Source organism: Dermacentor albipictus, chromosome 4 (assembly GCF_038994185.2).
Source record: "Dermacentor albipictus isolate Rhodes 1998 colony chromosome 4, USDA_Dalb.pri_finalv2, whole genome shotgun sequence".
Lineage (NCBI taxonomy): Eukaryota > Metazoa > Arthropoda > Arachnida > Ixodida > Ixodidae > Dermacentor > Dermacentor albipictus.
The window spans coordinates 173,945,191-173,966,876 of NC_091824.1; the positions used below are offsets into that span (position 1 = coordinate 173,945,191).

The 21,686-nt window shown below is 46.3% G+C and overlaps 1 protein-coding gene across 2 annotated transcripts in view; it reads right to left on the reverse strand.

The window, feature by feature from the left end:
• Gad1 (glutamate decarboxylase) overlaps positions 1–21,686 on the reverse strand; it is a 138,785-nt gene that overhangs the window by 71,805 nt on the left and 45,294 nt on the right. The window contains exons 1-2 of one of the 2 annotated variants that reach the window (XM_065446125.2): positions 18,574–18,677; positions 12,081–12,314 (exon numbers count right to left, since the gene is read on the reverse strand). In XM_065446125.2, coding sequence (XP_065302197.1) covers positions 12,081–12,192 — 112 coding nt within the window. In that variant the 5' untranslated portion in view covers positions 12,193–12,314; positions 18,574–18,677. Of the gene's footprint in view, positions 1–12,080; positions 12,315–18,573; positions 18,678–21,686 lie in introns of those variants that run through there. The other variant, XM_070537836.1, reaches the window with a different exon arrangement.

Genomic DNA, 21,686 nt, shown 5'->3' on the forward strand with positions numbered 1-21,686 from the left:
AAGAGTGACGAAGTGGTGCTGACGCGACACGAAGCTAAAATTCTCAAATGGGGCGCACACATATTTTGTAGATTATCAGAAGAGGTTCTCTCCGCATTCCCGAACGACTGACTGTTGCATAACTTACGTGGCATGCCCAGTACTCGTACAGAATTTTATTAATACGAAAGCATTATATGAACCGTCATAGGCTATACATCTAAATACTTCACTGAGTTCACGTGAGATATAGCCTCGAACTGGAAGCAAAACGATATGTTAAAAGGATTGTTAAGGAGGAAAAATAAGTTTCGCCGTACGGGCGAACGAATGAATGTTATAGCAACATGGTAGAATATTACACGAAGTGTAAGGTCTGTAAGTAAACGTAAGCTAAGTAAAAATGAGCTGCTGTGCTACGGGTCCTCTCTTTGAATCATGTCATCGGACATTTCATCTAGGTTTATTAATAAAAGCCAACGCCATTCTTAGCGAATTTACCACCGCTTTTCCGTATCGGGTATGTCTTGAACCTCTTTCGTGGGCCGATCCCGTAAGTGCTGCACAGCCGCGCCAATGAAATTACATCATCTTAATGTTTGAGCTCAGTTATTGTTGGCGTTGTTAATATTAAAGTCTGGGAAGACTTAAGATGAAAGGCGTGTGCGGTCGATGTTTTCCTTGGTGACCTTTGTTTGTGGGCTGCCATTCTCAAAATTCTGAGTAATAATGTTTTCAAGAATGTACGACCTGCTATGAGCAACTTTAGTCATACAATGGTGTGGCAATATAAAACCAATAAAACCCGCATATACCGCATGTAATATAGCAGGGCGTGGTATATAGCATACATATATCTCATTACACGTATATGCGGAACCTCACCGTGACGCCGACACCGACTGCGAAATTCGCTTAGAATGTCTGTACAATTGATATCCCAATAAAACAAATATCGACTGCTTTTTCACGTTAACGGAGAGGCGAAATTTTTCTAACAAGGTTTGTATGGCGCACTGGCAGTACTGTAATAGATGTTGCAACAGATCTGCTTATTGGCCTAGTTGGTGCTAGCTAAAAGACATGTTTTTTTTGCCGTAATTGAACACACACAAAAGGAAGACACATAAAGACAACACGGGCGTCACTTCCAACTAATTTAAGTTGGACTGTGGCCCATGAATATATATACACATACACGCATGCGCTGGCTGTTCACAGATCTACGTTACCTAGCGGTCAAACAATCTAGTTTCCGATTTATAGAGCATGATAGATGTATCGCTAATGCAATTTATACTTTTCTTTTTTATATAGTAAGCTTCCATTAGCTCACGTGCTGTTTGAAATCTACTCCTGCCAAGAATCCTAATCTCAGAAAAACGTGGTTTGCACATGCAGGCCTTGGAGTGCGCAGGCAAATGTGCAACGCCATCTTTCATTAGATTTAGTTCGTGTTCCCTGGCTCGTTCAATTATGCAGCATCCAGTCTGTCCTATATAGCACTTGCCGCACTCAAGGGGAATTTCATACACCACGCCCGTAGTGCATCTCCCGTTAGGAGGTGCAATGTTTCTTGCCACAGCCTTGCGAACCGGTCTCCTCGCGTGTGGTCCTCGAACAGAGTCGACCCAGTTTGACGGGGGCAGAAAAGGCAATGGGTACACCATATATATATTCATGGGTCACAGCCCAAATTAAATCAGTTGGAAGTGCCACCCGTGTTCTCTTCATATGTCTTCCTTTTACATCACGTGGGGTATCCCTCGTTGCTCAATGGATACCTTCACACGTAGGAATCGCCGGAAATGAAGAGGCCGATCGGCTCGCTTCAAGTTGCGCTCATAACAACTGTGACTGCCCAGAAATTTTGTGCAAGCTTGATGACGCTCGTCTGCTGATTCGTCGCCACCTACTCAAGCAGCATCCATATACCAGCGCGTCGCAAATGGAACGTTCCCGCCCCGTGTTCGCGGTCGAGGCTTGTCTCGCCGCGTTAGAGCACAACTGCTCAAGCTGAGGGTTGGTTGCGTGAACGTGCACGAACGTTTATACAGACAAGGGCGTGTGGCAAGTCCATTGTGTACGTCTTGTGGCTGCTACGAGACACTTCAGCACCTTATATTTGAGTGTCCCGCTTTCAGTGCGCGGCGCATGTCGCTAGTGAGAAACTATCATCTCCTTGGCCTGCGGTGTGCGACACTCGAGGAATGTTTATACCCCAGTGGTTGTGCATCTAAACGTGATCAGGCCCATCGCGCTCTACTAATCTTTCTAGAGTTAACTAACTTAGGTTCACGTTTATAGCGTGAACATTCAACATCCTATAGTAGCGTGACCTTCAGTGACCGGCCCTACTGTATGTGATCTGTACTGTGTTCCAACGCTTCTCCCTTCGAAGGTGGGAGGTAGCGGGTTCAAACACCTTGTAATGCATATTGTGAACCGACTACCGGTGAAACCGTGATTGGGTGCAGCTGTACTTGGCGTCTCATCGTGGAGCACACAATTAGCCGCATAGCGGACTAGCCATGGATGTGATTGATAATTGTGGAGGCTGTTCGACGCGGCGTCACTTTAATTCCGGCTGCAGGTCGAAACTCAGCAGAACAACGTGCGTCATGTACTGTGTTCTACTTTAGTTTTTAGATTTGTCCTGTTGCTCTGACTTTACTCTTTCCTCCCCCCCTTCCTATCTTCCATTTCTGTGTTGCTCTCACCTCCCTTCAGAAGAGTAGGCAGGCGTTGTGCTCCTTCCGGTGGCAGTTGCCAGCCTGCTCCTCGCTCTCCCTTTCCTGTTAACTATGTATATGTGTACATGTGTTCAAAACAAATAATAATAATAATAATAACTTGTGTGTGTTCAATTGTGGCAAAAAACATGTCTTCTTGTAATAGTAATAGATGTCACTGGACGTGAATATATCTGTCTCATAAGAAAAACACAATATCATCTGCGTATGCATACTTATGTAATTCTTGATGAGGAGGAATAGAACTAATCAGGATATAAAAAATTACGACGAAGTCACCACTCCTTCAGAAACACCGCGTGATTGCCTGCGCAAAGTCGAAGAATATGGGGTTTTACGTGCCAGAACCACTATCTAATTATGAGGCACGCCGTAGTGGGTGACTCCGGAAATTTGGACCACCTGGGGTTCTTTACCATGCACATCAATCTAAGTGCACGGGTGTTTTCGCATTTCACCCCCATCGAAATGAGGCCGCTGTGGCCGGGATTCGATCCCATGACCTCGTGCTTAGCAGCCCAACACCGTGGCCACGAAGCAACTGCGGCGAGTTGCGTACACTCGAAGAAAAGTCACTCAGAGAATAATAAAATTCCCTCCCTATTAAAAGTTCGCCCAACCAGGTTGCGGGGTACTTGATCTAGCCAATAAATCTTCGTGCTGTACACTATTGTAAGCTTTGCAAATGCCGATTGTCATTAGATCAGCAACCTGTCTCTGGCGCCGTGCTAATGTTATTCTATGTTCCAGATCCACACGAGCAAGCCAGATGGCACATGATTGTATTAATCCAAGTTGGATGAGGGCCTGAGACTAAACAATTACTTGTTCTGTACAGATTTCATAAGACGCACATGGAGAATTCTTTCAATTGTTTCAACAAAATAGAGGTTAGCGAAATTGGTCTAATGGTATTTATTGTGTATCCTACTACATATTACTTGAAAATAAATGGATTCTGTTCTTTTTCTTATAATAATAATAATAACTATAATAATAATAATAATAATAATAATAATAATAATAATAATAATAATAATAATAATAATAATAATAATAATAATAATAATAATAATAATTTTCAAAGTCTGTACACACTGCACAACATTATTACCATTGTAAGAAATCTTTCTTCTCCTTTTGCCACTAAAGCTTTGCTCGTGGCAGGCCCGCCTTGTGCTGAGGCCGTATCCGTGAAAAAAATTGGCGACTCGGCATCCGCAAATATAGCATATGAAAATCGACTTGCTAAGCTAGAAGCGCTGCTCGGCTTAAAGCAGTAGGCAAGCTCTGGCGAGCAGCGGGGCCGTGGCTTTACGTCACGAGCTTCCGCGGACTTTGTAGCGAAGCGCCGTGCAGGCGCGCACAGCTGGCCCAGGGTGCGGGGGCGGGAGACAGTGGACCCACTCGTCCCTCTTTGGGGAGGAGCGGTTCCTCCTGAAGTGGGCGGGGCTACCACGCTTCGCGCACCCGCCTCCCGCAAGGCAGCGCGAGGAGGCACCGCGGCAGCATCGATCGCTTGCGTGGCGAGCGATTATCCCGCCCGGCGGACCGCGAAAAGGGAGCGCCGCGCGTCCTTCTTCCTTTTGCCAGCGACGATACCATCCGTCTTGCTCGGCTTTCAAATGTCGTGCCGGCCGCCAGAAAGCGCGCGCGTGCGGAAAAACGCTTTCCCCTCTCCCCATTCCTCCTTCGCACTCGCTCTCCTTTTCGGGGAGGGCCGAAAGAAAGACGATAAGCAACGACCAAGCACAATAATGTAAACGCGTCGCTGGCGAGAGCACAATCCCCGTCGGAAGCGGCGGCGGCGTTGGCAGGGATCCGTTACGCAACGTACACGCGGCGAGCAGCTGACGTCATAAAGCCCGTCTGTCCGTGTGCGCGCGTTCCTCCTTCCTCCGCGCGCAGCTGTGCTTCGTTTCGCAGCGGTGGACGTTGAGAAATACGTGCGACGCGGCTGCTGGAATGCGCACTGCGCCAGACTGCGCTGCCGGACGTCGCGCCGCGGTGCGTCGCAGTGCGGGCACGTTGCCGTAAGGCAAACTGAGGCAATAGTAATAATTTAAGAAAAATTATCTCCGCTTGCCTCGTGTATCTCTCGCGGACTCTCCGTTTTAGTGGAGGTACACAGCGCAGGGTGCATTCCAGACCCTGCAGGCGATGCCGACATTTTACGTGCTTCGCCGTCCCCGCTCCGATGCACGAACTTTGCATGATGATGGCGATAGCGGCTCCTAGCATTGTAGAAGAACCGAGTAAGCGTCGTCCGTGTTGGAAGCTGAATTTCCGTCGCCCACGCAAACCTTAGTTTTCCCGATGTAGGTCGAATTCTTGTTGTCGCTCTAGCGGCAGCGGAGGGATATCGGTCTAAACGGTCTCTAACAATCATTACAGACTCGCAAACAGCGTGCCGCAACTACCTACGCGGCAGAATAGGGCACGGAGCGCTCCGCATACTCCGCTCCGGAGACCACATAACAGCACGACAAACAAAAGAAGAACGAATTAGGCATACGATAGTATGGGCGCCGGGACACACGGGAGTGGCAGGGAACCAAGAGGCGGACAGGATAGCTCGAGGGTATACTTATTACCGAGCATCCAACGTAGGCGACCTCGAGGAGACCGAACCTGTACCCCAAGACTATTCGGCGATACTAGATTACTACAAGGGCTGCAGAAAGCGGTATCCACCACCGCACAACTCCCTTAGCAGAGAGGACTCTGTCGCGTGGAGGCAGCTACAAACGGGCTCGTACCCGAACCTAAACGTACTAAGCAAAATTTATCCCACATTATACAATGACAAATGCCCCTGGTGCCACGAAACACCCACGCTGTACCACATAACGTGGGCATGCCAGAAGATAGACGTGGTACCCGTTATACCAAACCCGAGTGCGGAGCAATGGGAGGGAGTGCTCTCCAGCGATCGCCAGGTCGACCAAGAAGGTCTGATTCGGCGAGCACACCTGGCAGCAGCATCCAGCGGAGCCCTGGACTAAGGGCAACCGACCGTTGTGCTAGAAGATGGACGATTCCATCCGAAAACCGCAGAAGTCCAGCGAACCTAGAGCTAATAATGTTTTTCACTCACTCACTCTCGTAATTTAACTCTTTATCCCAATAACCGTGCGGACGTTCAAGAATCTTTCTACGAGATGTTACTCGTGGCTTGTGTCAGCAAATGTCGCATTTTCTTGCAGTGCATGGCTGCTGCCAGAAAGGAAGCTTTTGAAAGTTGCCGCTTAGCTGCATGCATCGTAGGGATGCGGCCAAATCCCCAATTAAACACGTCGTGAAACACTGCTATAGGCTTGAGGAATGAGATTCATTGCATGAAATGTAAAAGACGCATCAACATATTAAGAAACCACGGCTCGATTCAACAAAGCAGCAGCAACGAGCCGAAAGGTCGAGATGAAAGGTCTCGCGCTCCGATGTCTCAGTTCTCGCTCCCATAGTCGCTGCGGCTTCGTCTCTCTCTTCACTGAGGCGACGACGCGCCTTTCATTTTCGCATTCCTGAATTCCTTCTGTTGAAAAGGCGTCGAGGAGAACGCAATAACAGAGCGTCGCCATCCCTCCCTGTCCATCGTCGCCTGTGCGCACGAGCCTGCTTTTGCCCCAGACTCGCGACTGTCGCCGCGTCTTGCATCGAGAAGCTGCGGCGCCCAAAGAAACACGAGCGCGATAGCTGGGGAGGAGCCAAGGGCTGAGCGGGGACCAATATTCCAATTTGCTCACCCACCACGTGCCTTTGCCGGGGTTCGCTCTGTTGTTTTTCTATCTTGCTTTCGATCTCGGGCGCATCGTTTATTCTCTGCAGAGCACAGACCGACGGGGGTACGGGTTGGGACGCCGTGGAAGAATGAAAGTGCCGAACGAGCCCGGCCGACAAAGCGACGGCCCGCGCTCGCTCCCCTGCTCCCTACCCTTCCCTCCTTCGCAGCGGGCACAAATATTGTTTTTGCGGTGCGTGCCCCTGATATGGCGGCTGCCAGAGGTTGTCCCAATGCGACAGAGCGTGAGGCGCGGGCACCCAGCCGCGTGTTTTGTCCGCCTGCACCCGTGCGTTTTTGTTCCGTGCTGTTCGCCCGAACTTTGCGCGTAGCACTCGCGTGCTCGGCGCTGAAGAAAATCGCCCGTTTTTAATCCGAGCATTGTAACGACGGCGCCCCGGCCGGTTTCCTTCGCAGCGAAGCTGTTGGTGCGGCTCACAGCGCTAAAACACGGTATGCCGTTTCAGTGTCTTAAAAGAAGTACATCATTCACCAGGTTTTTATATATAGTGACTATAAAAGAAAGGGAAAGAGAGGGTATAATAGGGTTGACCTGCAGACAAAATTTGAAGGGTGTGGGTTAATTAGGGGCTAAATGATAGTTGCTAAACCGCCCTTTGGTGCTTGTTCCCAAAATGACGAAGTATTGTGACTGCCCTGGGATAACTGAAAATTGCGGCAATTTTATATTTAACAAGGATGGGGGCCGTACTATGGGTGATGCGTACTTAAAAGCTTGGAATGCTTATGTTATTTATGAACTTCGAAAATAGTTGCTGCATATGCTCATTTTCTCTATTTGTTATTTCGTTATAAGAGGCACGTAGTTGTTTTTCTGTTATTTCCATTGGGAACTAAACGGGGCGCGTTGTTTATATTCGCTTGACATTGGAAGCATGTTGAGGAGTATGTATGATGACAGCCTGTGATGTGTAGGTTAGTTTCAGTTTTTTTGTAGAAATATACAAGCGTTGCGGAGAGTTGCGAGATTATTTTACAAAGCACATATATACTTTGCCCAGTGTATACTCAAAGAACGCAGCATGCCAAAAGCTGACATTTCAAGGAAACAAGAGACATATCAGTGATTCGCAGGCGCAGGTACAACAGAACCAGACAACTAAGGAGTTCGCAAAACGTTCTATCAGCGTGTTTTCGAAAAGGTTATACATAAACCGTTACCCGCAAAGTTTTCCGGCGTCCTATATAGAACTGTACCTGCCATTAAAATAACATTCGGTGTAAGTAAGGGTTACACTAAGAGTGTTGTGTGGAGAAAGTTTAGCCTTCCTGGCCTAATTATGAGCATTTTAAACAATCATTGAGGACCCATGTTCTCCCTATATTTGCATGCGTAATACTAAGTGCGTCATAGGTTTCTCCGGTGACCTCGGTGGATTAAGCGAGGTACCTCGTTAATATTTGGTGAAAATCAGGGGAAGTTATGGGTGACATGGTACGCCTAGTTCGGAGAATGTGTATGGGCAATTATGGACTTTGCAGTAAATGACTTAGAGAAACGCTCCATAGCGTAATAGGTTTGATTTAAGAATGGTGTGGAATCTAGCTTTCTATATCGTATACGTATGTGTAATACCCGAAGAGATCAAATTTGCTGAAAATGGGGGGCAAATCATGGCTGGTGTGCATGCGAAGTTTAAAATATGTGTGTAAAGTACAGCTTTTGCTAAATATCTCTCAAGCAAGTGCACGAAAGCGTACTATGTAGGCAACGTTTTTGTTCTTGTTTTACTGCGTGGTTTAATTACAAGCAACTGAAATTCTCAATGCTCGAACGAGACGGCTTCTCCGAAAACTGTGCCCTGGTTCTGCGGGGCAGCGCAAGCGCGCCGTTCCTTCGTGCGCGCAAACGCGTACTGCAGCGCGGGAGGTTCGCCGTCGGGCTCGCACGCTGCGAGTCGATCGAGACCGCCGCGTGGCTCGCGTTGCGTGCGTGCTTTTCTAACGACAGTCGTGAGTTACCAAAGCCGAAGCACAAAAAATGACGACAAGGAAAGAGAGTTACGATGCCTGAAGCAAACTAGGTTACTCAGAAGGTGGGGCCTTTGAGTGTCCTATAGGAACAGTGAAAGTGTTGTCGCAGATAGGTTCGAAAATATATGGCACTGAAATGTGTATTAACCACGAAAGAAAAGGTCATTGCACCAAATCACTACAACGTCCCCCGCAACCGGAAGCCCAGGGGGTCTAATCTGTACGTGTACATCTATAGTATATACATGTCCATTTCGGATGCTATAAGTGCTGATTGGCTGGACTGGGGTACTACCGAGGAGAAAACAGGGGATTACAGCCAGTTTCCTAATCGCTGGTTAAGCTCCAGCTGGTCAGCTCCAGCCGAAATAGGCAGAAACTGGCAGAATACCCCCCCCCCCCCCCTCCGTCCGGTACCGGAGAAACGCGACAAAGCGCTACCAGCTACTGCGCATGCGTCGCACGTTCGATAACGAACTCACCTCGTAAGTTGGTTGCGCGAGAGCAAGTGCCCTTAGCGGAGGAAGTTTGAGCACGAAAACGGGGAACGAGCCAACAAAAGCAAGTAAGAGTCACAGAAATGCATCAAATTGAATAAAGGAATGATGCGCTTGACAACGTATATTTGTTGCTGTGAGGATACTTAGGTATAGCATTTGTTGTTACGTGGCGCGATACCGTAGAGAACAGATCCGGTGAAAGGAGTATCTGTCATCGCACAGGTAGTAAGTATGCGCGCCGACGTGATATTGTAGGTGCTGTCCTGTATTGGTCTATGTTCAGGCGATGATGCAATTTGCGTGAAACGGAAGATTGCGGTAGACCACGAAAAAAACCTATTGTGCGGATACGCACAATTTTCTGCACAAAGTAAGAAACTCTACAGGATGCACCAAACTCTACAGGATGCACCACGAGCCGACGCCGACTCGGTAAAGGCCATTTCGTTGAAGTATCGTTAACAGCGGCTATCCCGCATGCCCTGCTTGCAAATGGATGGTACTGTGGACAGTAGGCATTTGCTGCCGCACTTTTCAGATTACGGGGCAGCCTCTCGAGTTTCTGCGGGGATTTCTTTCTTTTCCACTCAGGTGGCACTGAACTTCTGCAATGGGTGAATATTTTTAAGTTCTGCGAAACTTTTAAAATCGCCTTTGGCAGATTTGTGGCAGATGTAGGCTAAATGCAAAAAAAAAAAACAGCCATGTACCATCCGTTGCATGCAAGAACTCCAGGTGGTCAAAGTTAGACCGGTGTCCCCCACTACGGCGTGCGTCATTATCATATCGGGATTTTGGCACGTAAAACCCCACAATTAATTTTTTTTAAATCGCTTGGATCAGGGCTAAGGTCCTTTCCCCCCTCCTCTCAGATGCAAAAGCAGAATGCCACTGTCAAAAAAAAAAAAATCGTCGATGGTGTCCGCATTTATTTTCATCTAACCAAAAATAATAAAAATATGACAGCCCCCCCCCTCCCCTCCACCCTTCCTGTTTTAATGCATGCTCCACATTCAGTGCACAACTGAGTGATCTCTAGATGAATGCCAGCGAGTCAAAATGCAGCTCTCTGCAAACTGGAATAGCAAGCTGGTTGTGAAAAACTATATGTTTCTCAAGCCAATTTTCTCAACAGCATCAATGCAATGTTATCGTAAGACCAATTTTTGTACGCAGTTAGTCGCGACGAAATTTCAACGTTATCTAAAGAGTCATGCAGTGTTCAGCGTTACTCAATAAATATTTCAATATCGTATATCCAAAGCAACACAATACTATTTCAATTTCATTTCACGACGTTGACCAATGGTGTTTCAATAGTCTGTCAACAAAATTTCATATAGCGCAGCAAGCACACTATAGCGAGCGAAAACGACGTTCTGCGCATCGCAAAGAAGTTGTTCTTGAGAAGGTGACAGTGCCCCTGCGATTGCTGTCCCGGAAAATGTATCCATAGCCAGTGGAATCGCTGAAATCTCTCTTTTTAATGTGAAGCGTTCTTTGAATTATGCCAGGCTCGCGTCAAACACAAGTGCTTGCTTTGGGCAAACACGTTGCTCCACCTCGTAACTCTTCGAAGAACCCCAAACGGTGCTGAACAGCCAGCAACCTGCAAAATGCTTCGCATAGCAGTGATTCCCGCAATACCTGGGATTTGCATAGTTTGTTTTTGTAAGAATATGGGCTGCTGTTAGCACCATTCACGTGAAGGAAGTCGGTGTTGCAGCTTTTGTTCATTAGTGAATAAACATTTGCGAGTGGCGAGATCGCATTGTTTTAAGCGTCGTTTCCAAGTCTCCGCCTTCCGTGCGGCCACTTTTTCAATGCTTTTGCACGTCTCGAACCCCCTGCATTCAGTCATCTCACTGAGAGTCTCCACTTACGAGTCGATATCACGCGGTTGCCCGACATCCCGGCGGGGGTGGGCGTCCTGAAATCGGAGGCCTCAATAATAGCAGGGACGCCAGCCTGGAATCCTGGCGGCGCCCCCACTTAGTTTTGGCGAGGGCGAAAATGCCCTTAATTATGTTGCTGTGGTCGTGGCTCTTGCTCTGCCATGTGATTGTTTCCGCTGCTTACGATTATTTTTACTTCAATGTCGCTGAAGTGAGACCATTCGCGATCGCTTGTTTTTTACGCTAGATGCACGAAGCGTGATCGCACTCGTAGCCTTGTTATCCAGCAGAGAATTATCGGCGCCGTCGGGCTGATGTGAGCACAGCTTGTGCTCGCGTTGCCCGCACTTTTTCCTCACTCAAAACGCAAGAAGAGCAAGAAAGAACGGTTAAGCAGCGACAAAATGTGATTGGAGCGCGATGTTCCCTCTTCATTTTAATCTCTGTTTCTTTTTTAGTAATAGTTTGGTTATTATTAATTTCATGATGAACAACTTGCAGCGCACGATAACGAGTCACTTTGTCTCGGTAATATCAAGGACTAATCTGTTGTTTACCATTGTTCCACCTTGGCTCTCTCTCTTTTTTGCGACAATGAGCGGAAGAAAAAAAAAACAACTTTTCGATATCACTGATTGTGGCACAGAACAGAGAGTGTCCGGCAGCAGACACCAGAGGAGTGTGCAATGCACAATTTTATATCGTTCCTTACAAGTCCAGTCACAATAACCCGTGCCTGTTGACAGTCTTCAATGAAACGTGATTGAACTTGCACAGCGCTTTTCGTCTGCACCACCTTTTCTTTCTTTCTTTCTTTCTTTCTTTCTTTCTTTCTTTCTTTCTTTCTTTCTTTCTTTCTTTCTTTCTTTCTTTCTTTCTTTCTTTCTTTCTTTCTTTCTTTCTTTCTTTCTTTCTTTCTTTCTTTTCCAATACTCTCCTTTGCACACAAACTATCAGCGTTTGTAGACGAACTTTGCCGAGTCATTGAACATTGGGAGTTGTCATGCCTGTCATACGCGCCTTTACAAGTAATACACAAAAATACACAGAGGCGGAAATCGCGCTTTTTTTTTTTTGCTTCTCAATGAATAGCGCAAGCAAGCAGACAGGCGGGCAAATGGACGCTCGCCGATCAGCGCTGCAGCCGTCGAGCCACTGCAGGCGCATGCACGCATACCTGTGCGCACTTGGTGCTTGAGCGCTTCGGCGCAATCTGCCAGCACGCGCTGCAGCGGCTGCGACTCGTCGGGCAGCTCGAGGTCTAAGATATTTATCAGCTCCTCGGGCATGTGGAACTCGAGTATCTTGCTTGAGCGGTCCTGTTGCTTGTCGACGTAGGCCCAGAGAATGTCGAAGACACGTTGCAGGAACTCTCGTGTCGGCCCGGCGTCGTCCCGGAAAGGGTAAAGGTCTGCGAAGGCAACACATGACACGAAGAAGTAAGTGAGCTGTTTGTGTAGTAAATATTGTTCACGGATATAGTGCGTTAGATGTACTTGGCACGGAAGGTAGGGCAAAATAGCACAATCATAAGGGCTTGTGCTACGGCTTGTGCTACGCATCCTCCCTTATGATTAAGTCTTTCTTGCGCTACTTTCAATTACAAGTATTTCAACTGTTTCTATTTATCAGCCTTAAGGTTTACTTAGGTATTAATATCCTTGTAGGTTCTCTAGCCGTTTCCAGTCCTATGTCCAACAGTTAGTATTGTTCAACCCGGCCAACAACAGCGGCGACTGCGAGCGTATAAACGACAGACGCCGGACAAAAGAAAGAATGAGACACACGTAGAGCACTGCACTCATGTGGCATCCAAAACGCAGAGGCCCATTTTCCGTCACGGAAGACACACTGACAGGTTTTTTGAAGACAAGTTCTTCTTGGGCAACTTCACACGCATTTGGCGTACGTGGGATCGGAGTCTATTTGACATCTTGATCAAGAAACGGTCCATTCGCGTCTCCAGTGCATCACAGCATGTCGAAAAAGGTGTCGAATTGTAGGCCCGGAGGAGACAAGAAGCAGTGATTAGTAGCACAGTAAATAAACTGAATTGTGTGGGCATAATTGGCGACAATATAGCCGAACATTAACCACTTTGCACCATAGACCGCGTTATCTCCGGGATGGGCCCACCTGACCTCTTGGTATAAAAAATAAAAATAAAGGAAGGCATGTCAACCAAAATTGACGCGAAAGAAGACAACGTCGACCTACATGTGGTTGAAAAAAGGACACATGAAAATGAAAAAAAAATATAGAGAGAGGGTCCGGGGAAATAAATGTAATATCTTGCAATAGAAGGAAGGAAATATAGCAAATAGCTCGAAAATGTAATGTAATGTAATAACAAAATCGCCCACAATTTCATTACATATGAATACATATACCATGTACTTCGATCTTGCCTTCTTTTGCGCCGACATTGGTGGACGACCTTTTCTTTTTATTCGCATATTACCTTCGCCTCAAAAATAAGCCTTATAGCCATGGAGCGCGATTGCGAGCTAGAACAACACAGCTATGATATTTTGGAGTGCAGACGCGCTTTTTGTCCATTAATTCTGTTCTTTACATTGCTGCAGTGTTCCCGACGCAGTCATTCAGGCAACGACTGGTTTGCCCATTATGTAAGTGTCCCAGCTAACGTTAGCCAAGCTGTTCAACAAAATAATGTATTTAAAGAAAGCGGTGCAAGATACGGTTTTAAGACCTACGGTGTTTGTTTGACAAAATGCTGGCAGTCGAACACCGTAGATCTTGTAACTGCGTCTTGCCCCGTGTTTTTAAAATATTTACAATACAATCCTTACACACTTGCAATGCTCAGCAAACTGGCCTAATTTTAGCCCTGTTGACGAACGGCTGGACGAGCATTCATTTCTGTAAGCTCTGCATTCAACCTGACCGAGTGAGCTTGCACATCAAAAGAGTCGGAAGCATGGGTAAAGAAATAGCTGCGTCGGCGAGTGGAGTCCCATAGAAGAGCGATGACCGACACCCTGCAAAATAATAGTCTGACGCACATGACTTTTGTAGACGTCGTTTTCCTCGGAGGCACCGCGGCCATGAGGAAGAGAGTAAAACGACTGCTGGTCGCCTTCGTGCGAGGCACGGGGCTCTTCGACACCTGGTCATGCGCACACTGATACTCACAGGAGGCTCAGGTGGCACAGTTGCCGGGTATACCTATGCCAGGCTAACCCCGCCTGCTGCGACAAAGTGACCACCACCCCATAGCCACTGTATGCGGAAGAAGTGTCACCGAACAGCGTGTAGCTTGTCTGAGGAATGTCAAAGGCGCTGCAGGAAGTAATCTTTTTTTGTTCTATTTCCGGCGGGAAACTGGATAGATGAGCGCGATTACTTCCTTTTCCCCCTGCCTCAGGAGTCACAGAATGCGAAAGGAGTCTCGGACGCGGCAGCCCGATTCCGTTGGGGGCGTATGCAAGAACGCTCGTGCGCTTGAGTCCCGAGTGGGCAAAATAATTCCAGAGCAAGGCGGAGCATTGTTCGCATTGGTCCTCTACTCTGACGGACCGGCCGCTAAATTAATTATACGCGAGCGCTCGTGCAATCCACGCAGTAAGCGAAGTACGTCCGCTATATATCATGCGCTGAGCGATGCAGAAAGGCTAGCTTTAGTAGCAAACACCTGACGCAAGCACGTTAATTTGGCAAAATTCATTATAGTTGGTGTTGTGTTTTTTCTTGCGACGAGACCATTGATGATGCAGGATGGCCTCCACGTTGCCATCGTTCCGCGCAGGCACGAGTTGTGTGTTCTCTTTATGTAGTAATGCTAAACTGCAGTTAGGATAGATAGCTAGGCGTCCTGGTTGAGCATGATCTGATGTGAAAGGCGCGAAAACGACCACGGATGGAGAGAAAAACAAAAGAAAAAATTGTTGCGTTTTTTTCCCAATTAAACATTGTTGGAAGAGGCACCCTATGTGTGTGTTTTTCTTTCTTTGTCCGTCCTCGTTTTCGCACCTTTCACATCGGATCATACTAAACAGCAGGTAAAAACAATGCATTACGTCAGTAGTACCTACACCTGGTCGCACTTTTGCTGAAAGAACGGTTATCTTGTCCTGGCAGTTGAACTATATGCCACATACGGCCACAGAGAGCGCACAGGTCTTCGGAGTTGTGTTCTTGGGGGAGTTTGCTGTTTAAAAGCTTGCCGCGCATAGGGTCAGTCAAACTGAGCTCATCTTTTTGTGAACTGCTCATTATGACTACTTTCTCAAGGAGAGCTGCCTCTGTGTAATTTGTTGAAATAATCCTAACGCTTATTTTCCGCAGTACACCTTCTCATTAACAAAATCCCTTGGTCTTCAGCAACATGAGCTGGCCCTGGTTGCTATATTCTGTACATTCAGGCACTAAAGGTGGCCACTGAGAATCCCAGAGGTTTGGTGCAGTCATTAGCGCTTCTATTTTCCTGCTAATGAAGACGCACATCGTATAGCCTGGTAGAGAATCGAAATGCCGCATCGCAGTTCACAAGCAGCACAAACATTGTCTGCACGAACGAAAAGAACTGTGACATCCGGGATAGCTATACTGTTTGCACTAAATCAAGCCTTTACAGGTAAGTTGGAGGGAATAGATAAGTTGTTGAGGATCTCTGCCGAAGGCGGATATCCACAATGTGTTTGGACCGAGGTCCGAAAATCCCCCAATCACTTCATCATCCCGAACCTCTCCCAAGAGATACACACACACGTTGCGGGAAGGAGAAGCCCCCTGTTTCTCATACAGGGATGCATTCCCCGTGTTTTCTTTTACAATCTCATCCCTCACTCTCGGCCCCTCTAAGCAGTCGCCAGGCCTACTACCCACACCGCAATTAGAGGAACAAAGCCAACGGCGCTAAACGATTGCGCTTTCCCCGTCACAAGGGAGACCACCGCTTTCGCCGAGAGGCGCCCCAGCGCGAGGAATTCATTAGCCCTCGCCGCCGCGGGAGGCACCGTCGATTCGGGATGGGGGACCCCCCCAAGGGAAGGGTGGAAGCTGGGAGTGGAGCAGTTTACGTTCACTCGGCGCAGCGCGTCGTGGCTGGAAGCAGTCCCCGAGTCGGCGCGTTGCCTGTCGACACCATGTGTCGCCGATCATTTATTCCCTCGGCGTTCTTTTTCATTGTTATTTCCACCTTGCGCAGTAAGGAACCATCCCCTTTTAGTTCCCGTTTTTCTATTGCGAAACGCTCAGGCCCAACAAGATATATTAAGAAAAGGAACAAAAACTGCAAAAATACGGGCAGTTCGGAGTGACTGGGGACTTCTGGCAGTGACGGAATGGCTTTTGAGAATGAAAGATTAGAAAACGCGTGCTCCAATTACGTACACAAAATGACATGTCGGAAAGAAAGCGCCATGACTGAGCAACCGAATGTTCAGCACGGGGAGAGGGGGGGGGGGGGTACGAATAACAGCGCAAACAACGGGGCGTCCAGATTGAGACTGACGAAACGCTGACTATCAACCACTATTTTATTGCGCACACAGCAGTAGGTGCAGGAGCTTGAATAGGCTGGAGGGAGAGGAGAACATATGAAAATGGGAATAAATCGTCATAAAGATGGCCACGATAAAGAATATAAAAACAGCACAACTAAGTGGTCGCCATCACTTATGTGCAAGATACGCGAGTTCCTCGGTGAGGAGATATATCGATGGCACACTCATGCATATTGTCGATGCAGAAGGCCTCATATATCTCACGTGCCCGCTGGAAACCATAGCGTCTTAGTATTTTGCATTGATTAAATAATGTACGACAACCACAACTGGAGCTATGTGCAGCTAGGTGGCTGTCAACACGCTCCTTAATTCAAATGGAATGTTTTTTGAGGCGGTCACTTACGCAACGGCCAGTTAGGCTGATGTAGCATCGACCGCAAGAAACGGTCATCTCATACACTACGTTGTGCCAGCAATCAACAAACTTTTTTCTGTCTTTTTTACCACACGTGCGAGGTCCTGTGTATTTCCTATTCATTTTTTTGGCGCATACTGGGCAATTTGTCTTTCGTTGAACAAGCAACTGTGATCCTTGCCTTTTGTGCTACGTTTTTATACAATGAAACACTCGGTGCAAATAAGGAATGACCGCGGTTCCTGAATGCAAACTTTGCTCTTTTGATTTTTTGATTTTATCTTTTTTTGCTGTTTTATGTCTGCTAAGGGACATTCGGCATTCAGGGACCGTACATTGTCGGGATAGCCTGCCATTCGCAGTCTGAGCACCTGGGAGTCAAAACTGCTGCGCACTGTGTGAAGGAACGACCGCGACAAGGCGGCCCCTAAACAAGATATGGCAATATAGCTTCGCTAAATGTTTCAAACTCTGAAAACAAAGTATAACAACGCATTTTTATTAGTATTGCGAATTATATGCTGAGTACTCTACGCATTTGTGCTGCTTAGTTTTGATGCGCGTATTTCTGCTGCTGTTGACTTCCTGTGGTGGCGAAGCAGATCACGAAGTACTGTGACTTTCCTCTTTATCGTCGCCATCACTTTTATAAAAAGATGGAATAACTTGTCGATTTGTTCACTTATTGATTGGTACTCGCGTAGCTTTCGCTCCAGTTTGCTTTAGGCATGCCTGTAAAATCCTCTGTCCGCAAAGGACCGCCCCTGATGAAGCTTAGTAGAGAATGCAAAACCTTTTCTTTTTTTTTGTGTGTGTGAGTCGCCTAGAACTTAATCCAATCGCTTTCACGCGGCGCTATCGCGTAGTAGCTCACTGGACATGCGCCCTATGGCGTTCTCGCTGCTCGATGGCGCGCCATGCAAAGCACACGGTGTTACTTATTATGGAACACAATTTCTTCGACGAGACACTACTGCCTCACGGGTTAGCACGGAGTGTCAAGTAGCTGTGACATAACGTCTCAGAGAACAGCGAAGAAAATCAGGGCGGACGGCTTGCCTATGAACCAGTTTTCACTAACAAGCAGCAAGCAGTGGGCAACGCCAGAGGCAATATTACAGGGTGCACAACAAATCATAAAACGAACAAGAATTTTCATGGCATAATCTTTTTTGACTATGGGTTTTCTTCGTGAATATTTCTTGAATGGCAGCACCTTTTCGTGTGAACACACATACAGGATTTTGTAGGATGTGCCACTCGCATTTTTCGGGGGGGGGGGGGGGGGCAGTTTTTTTCAGCTCCTAAAATATAAAATTTTAATAAGGACACATTATCGACGGAAAATACATTTCACGCCGTAAACTTCCTTAGTTCACAACCAAATCCTGTTGGTCACTAAAATATCAAGCAGACAACCAGTTTAACGATGCCAAACTTCTAAAATTGTCCCGTACTCTTTCTCTCAGTCATCGTTTATTTTGCGCACACTTTGTAAATTTAGGAAGGAGTGCAGGAATGCGAATATTAAACAGAAGATAAGGGGATGGATGCGGAGATGGAATGGCTTAGCTTCTCAAGGCAACAACAATAAGAAAAAAAAAGCGGCAAGTGAATTAATAGGGGTCGCAGTCCGAATGATCGCCGCGGGAGAAAGGCGGTGCTGACGGGGGAGGCAAAAGCGGCGTGCACAAATATGCAAAAACTGCCCCGCGCGCGCCCCGACCGACAGCCGACAGCTGCTGACGAGAAATGGGTCTCGGTCCGGTTCCCCGGTGGCGTACCTTCACGAGTCGCTGGCTTCACGAGCGGGGCTGCTGGCTCCCGATAAGGTCCGTGCGGGGAGAGACGTCATATTTTTATAAGCCTCCACTCCCCCTCCTTTCAGCTATGGGCTACGCAGAGGGGAGGGCACACGTCGCGAGTTCGGCGAGAGCTTGTGCTGCGCTACGTCGTATCGAACTGTCACGAAGGCCCATCGTGGCCATCGCTTATGGCGCCCTACAATGCCCGCAGGGTGCATGCCAACCTGCAGGCTCTCGGAACGCCGCCTCCCTCTCCGGCCCCGTCTTGCAACCACTGTATGTGTTTCCCAACCGGTACTGTCTCTGGATGCGTGCCAAAAAGTTTGTGTGTACACGTGCGCTTTCTGACAAGTGTCCGTATACGTACCGCGGGACAACCCACTTCCAACCTAAATATGCGTTACGTATCTGGCCGGCAGGTTCGATTTTTCCTCCTCCTGCCAGACGTTCTTCATTCGAAGTTTGTGCGTTTTTTTTTTCTCTTCATGCGGCCACTACGTCGGTGCTGATGCTTACACGAAACCGAAGCGTCCTCAGTTGCGTCCGTTCACCAGCGTCACTCGCTGCCGCATCGGCCTCTCTCTGTGCTCGCTTCCTATCTCGGAATTCCAAACGTGGGATCCAGCTGCTGTACGGGCCTGGCGGAGTTCTACGCTCCCACCCCCTGTTCTTTCCGTGCCGCGGCTTTTTCACGCTATCGCTCTGGCTTTATCTTTTTTTTTCTTTCGTAGCTTACGATGATTCCTGAAAGCGGTGTGTCTAATCTCTCCGGATAGAAAAAAGCTGCGCGGAACGGTTGAAAGGCAATCCCCAAATAACACACGCCAGGAGATGCTGTGCGCGAGGCTGTGAAGAAGTATTCACGAAGCGTATAAAAATGGCAGTCGCTTTCTGGCAGCGTTGCTGCTGGATGACTGAGCAGCTAGCTTTCTTTTTCTCTCTGTTTTACTCAGCTTATTCGTACAGGGATAGACAGTATATATATATATATATTTCTTGCTCTCGCTTGCTTTGAGCAGGCACAATTAACCCCAGACCAGTTGCCATTTTTCGATACGGAGAGCACAGACACTGCGTTTGATGACAGGACAGCTGATGACAACGCCATGACGAGCGAACGCCATCTGTGTCAAGTACGCGAGAAAAACAGACTCAGTGTTAACATGGCCGTTCCTTTCGCCAGTTTCCGACAAGCTATGGCTGTCACCAAAAAACCTTGCAAATTCTGTTCTTTACACTAAACAGAATAAAGACCAGCAGAAGACCAAGTACCATTGCCTTTTGATATGAAAAAAAAAAAACGCGACATATTAGCAGTCTAAGAACCTTATATATTAGAGAATAAAATAACAGGTTTCCCAATGAAACACAAAGTCCTTGCACATACCAAAAATTCTAATACTGCAGTAATAATACATAATGAAGACGTACCAGTATTCCCAATTTTAATAGAAGAAAATATGATAGCAGTATTGGTTAATAAATATAATAACAAATATCTAATCGTAAACTGTTCCAGCCCACTTCAAGAGTCAAAACCATAGCTACTAAATAAATTACAAAACATTCTCCCTGACGTAGCACACAACAAACTCATGCTTCTAGGGAATTTTAATGCTAAGAATAAAATCTGGGGTAGTAAGACTTGTGACGAAAGGTTGAAGGCCTATTAGAATTTACAATTAACATAATTTAGTAATACTAAATGATCAGAATTCTCCGCCCACATTCAAAACAAGAAGGGCAAAAGGATGGATTGACTTAACCATAGCAAATCAAGAATTAAGGGAAGATATTTTAAACTGGCAAGTACTTAAGCATTTCAACAACAGCGATCATAGCTATATATTCACAAAAATAAGTAAGCTCGAAGCCCAACGAGAATACGGCTTAACATTAAAAGGAAGGACAAAGCTAGCAGAGGAGATAAAGAAAGATCCATGGTTTAGTGAAGTATCAAATGGAATAAGCACCAAAAATGACATCGAAGAAACAATTAAGGAATGCTATAGTAAAATAGAGATGTTATATAAAATATAAAAAAATAAAGGAAACTTCAAACAACAAGAACTCATGGTGATCTGAAGACTTATAGATTAAACGTAAAAAAGTTAGAGCCTTGCCCAGAACGTACGAAAGATCTAGAGCAGAAATGAGAACTGAATTCGAAAAGATCTACTACTTAGAACATGGCGCTTATAATGACATGACAGAAAACTCCAAAGACAAGAGTCGGCATAAGGTGTGTGAAATGGTTAGGAAAAACCCCTTCACTTTACCGTATAAAATAGCACGAAACAAGTAAAACAAAGAGTCATATTAGCAAGTATAGAAAAAGACAATGAGGAAATGACAAAATCCTTAGAAGATACAATAACATCTTAGACAAAGTGTATCCTGTCGCAGAAGTAGAGGGCATAGGCCAAACAGAAGAGGATAATCAAAAAATGAAAACAAATAGGATACCAGAACCAAAAGTGCAGGACAAACTATTCACATCATTAGAATTAGATATTATAATTACAAACCTACGTAAACTTCCGAACAACCTAAACACCATAATAATTTAAGAACTATAAAATGAAGATGAAAAGATATAAATCTTTATAATGCGTGCCTCAAAAACGGATATTTCCCTAAGGAATAGAAGTCATCAAAAGTTATTCTCATCCCAAAGGAAAAATGGGAAGGAAAATTAGGAATAAATAAACATAGACTCATGGCTACTAATTCAGTATTAAAGAAGATAGCAGAAGATATCAATTATCACTTCTTAGTAACCAGAAAGTTATTACAAAAGAACCAGTACAGATTCAAGCACAAAACTTGAATGACTATGGCCCTGTGAAAAATCAAGAGTTATACAAGCTAAAATAGATAGACAGAACATCTTAATTATCGCATTGGATATTAAAAAGGCTATTAATTCAATTAAACCTACTGTCATCAACAGAAAATTAAACGAAGTAAAATGTTACCAATACATTACAAATCTATGATATACTTACAGACCGCGCAGTCATCTATGAAAGTGAAAATGAAATAAAATTGTCAAAAACTTAAACAAATAGGTTCGCCGCAGGCCTCTCCTC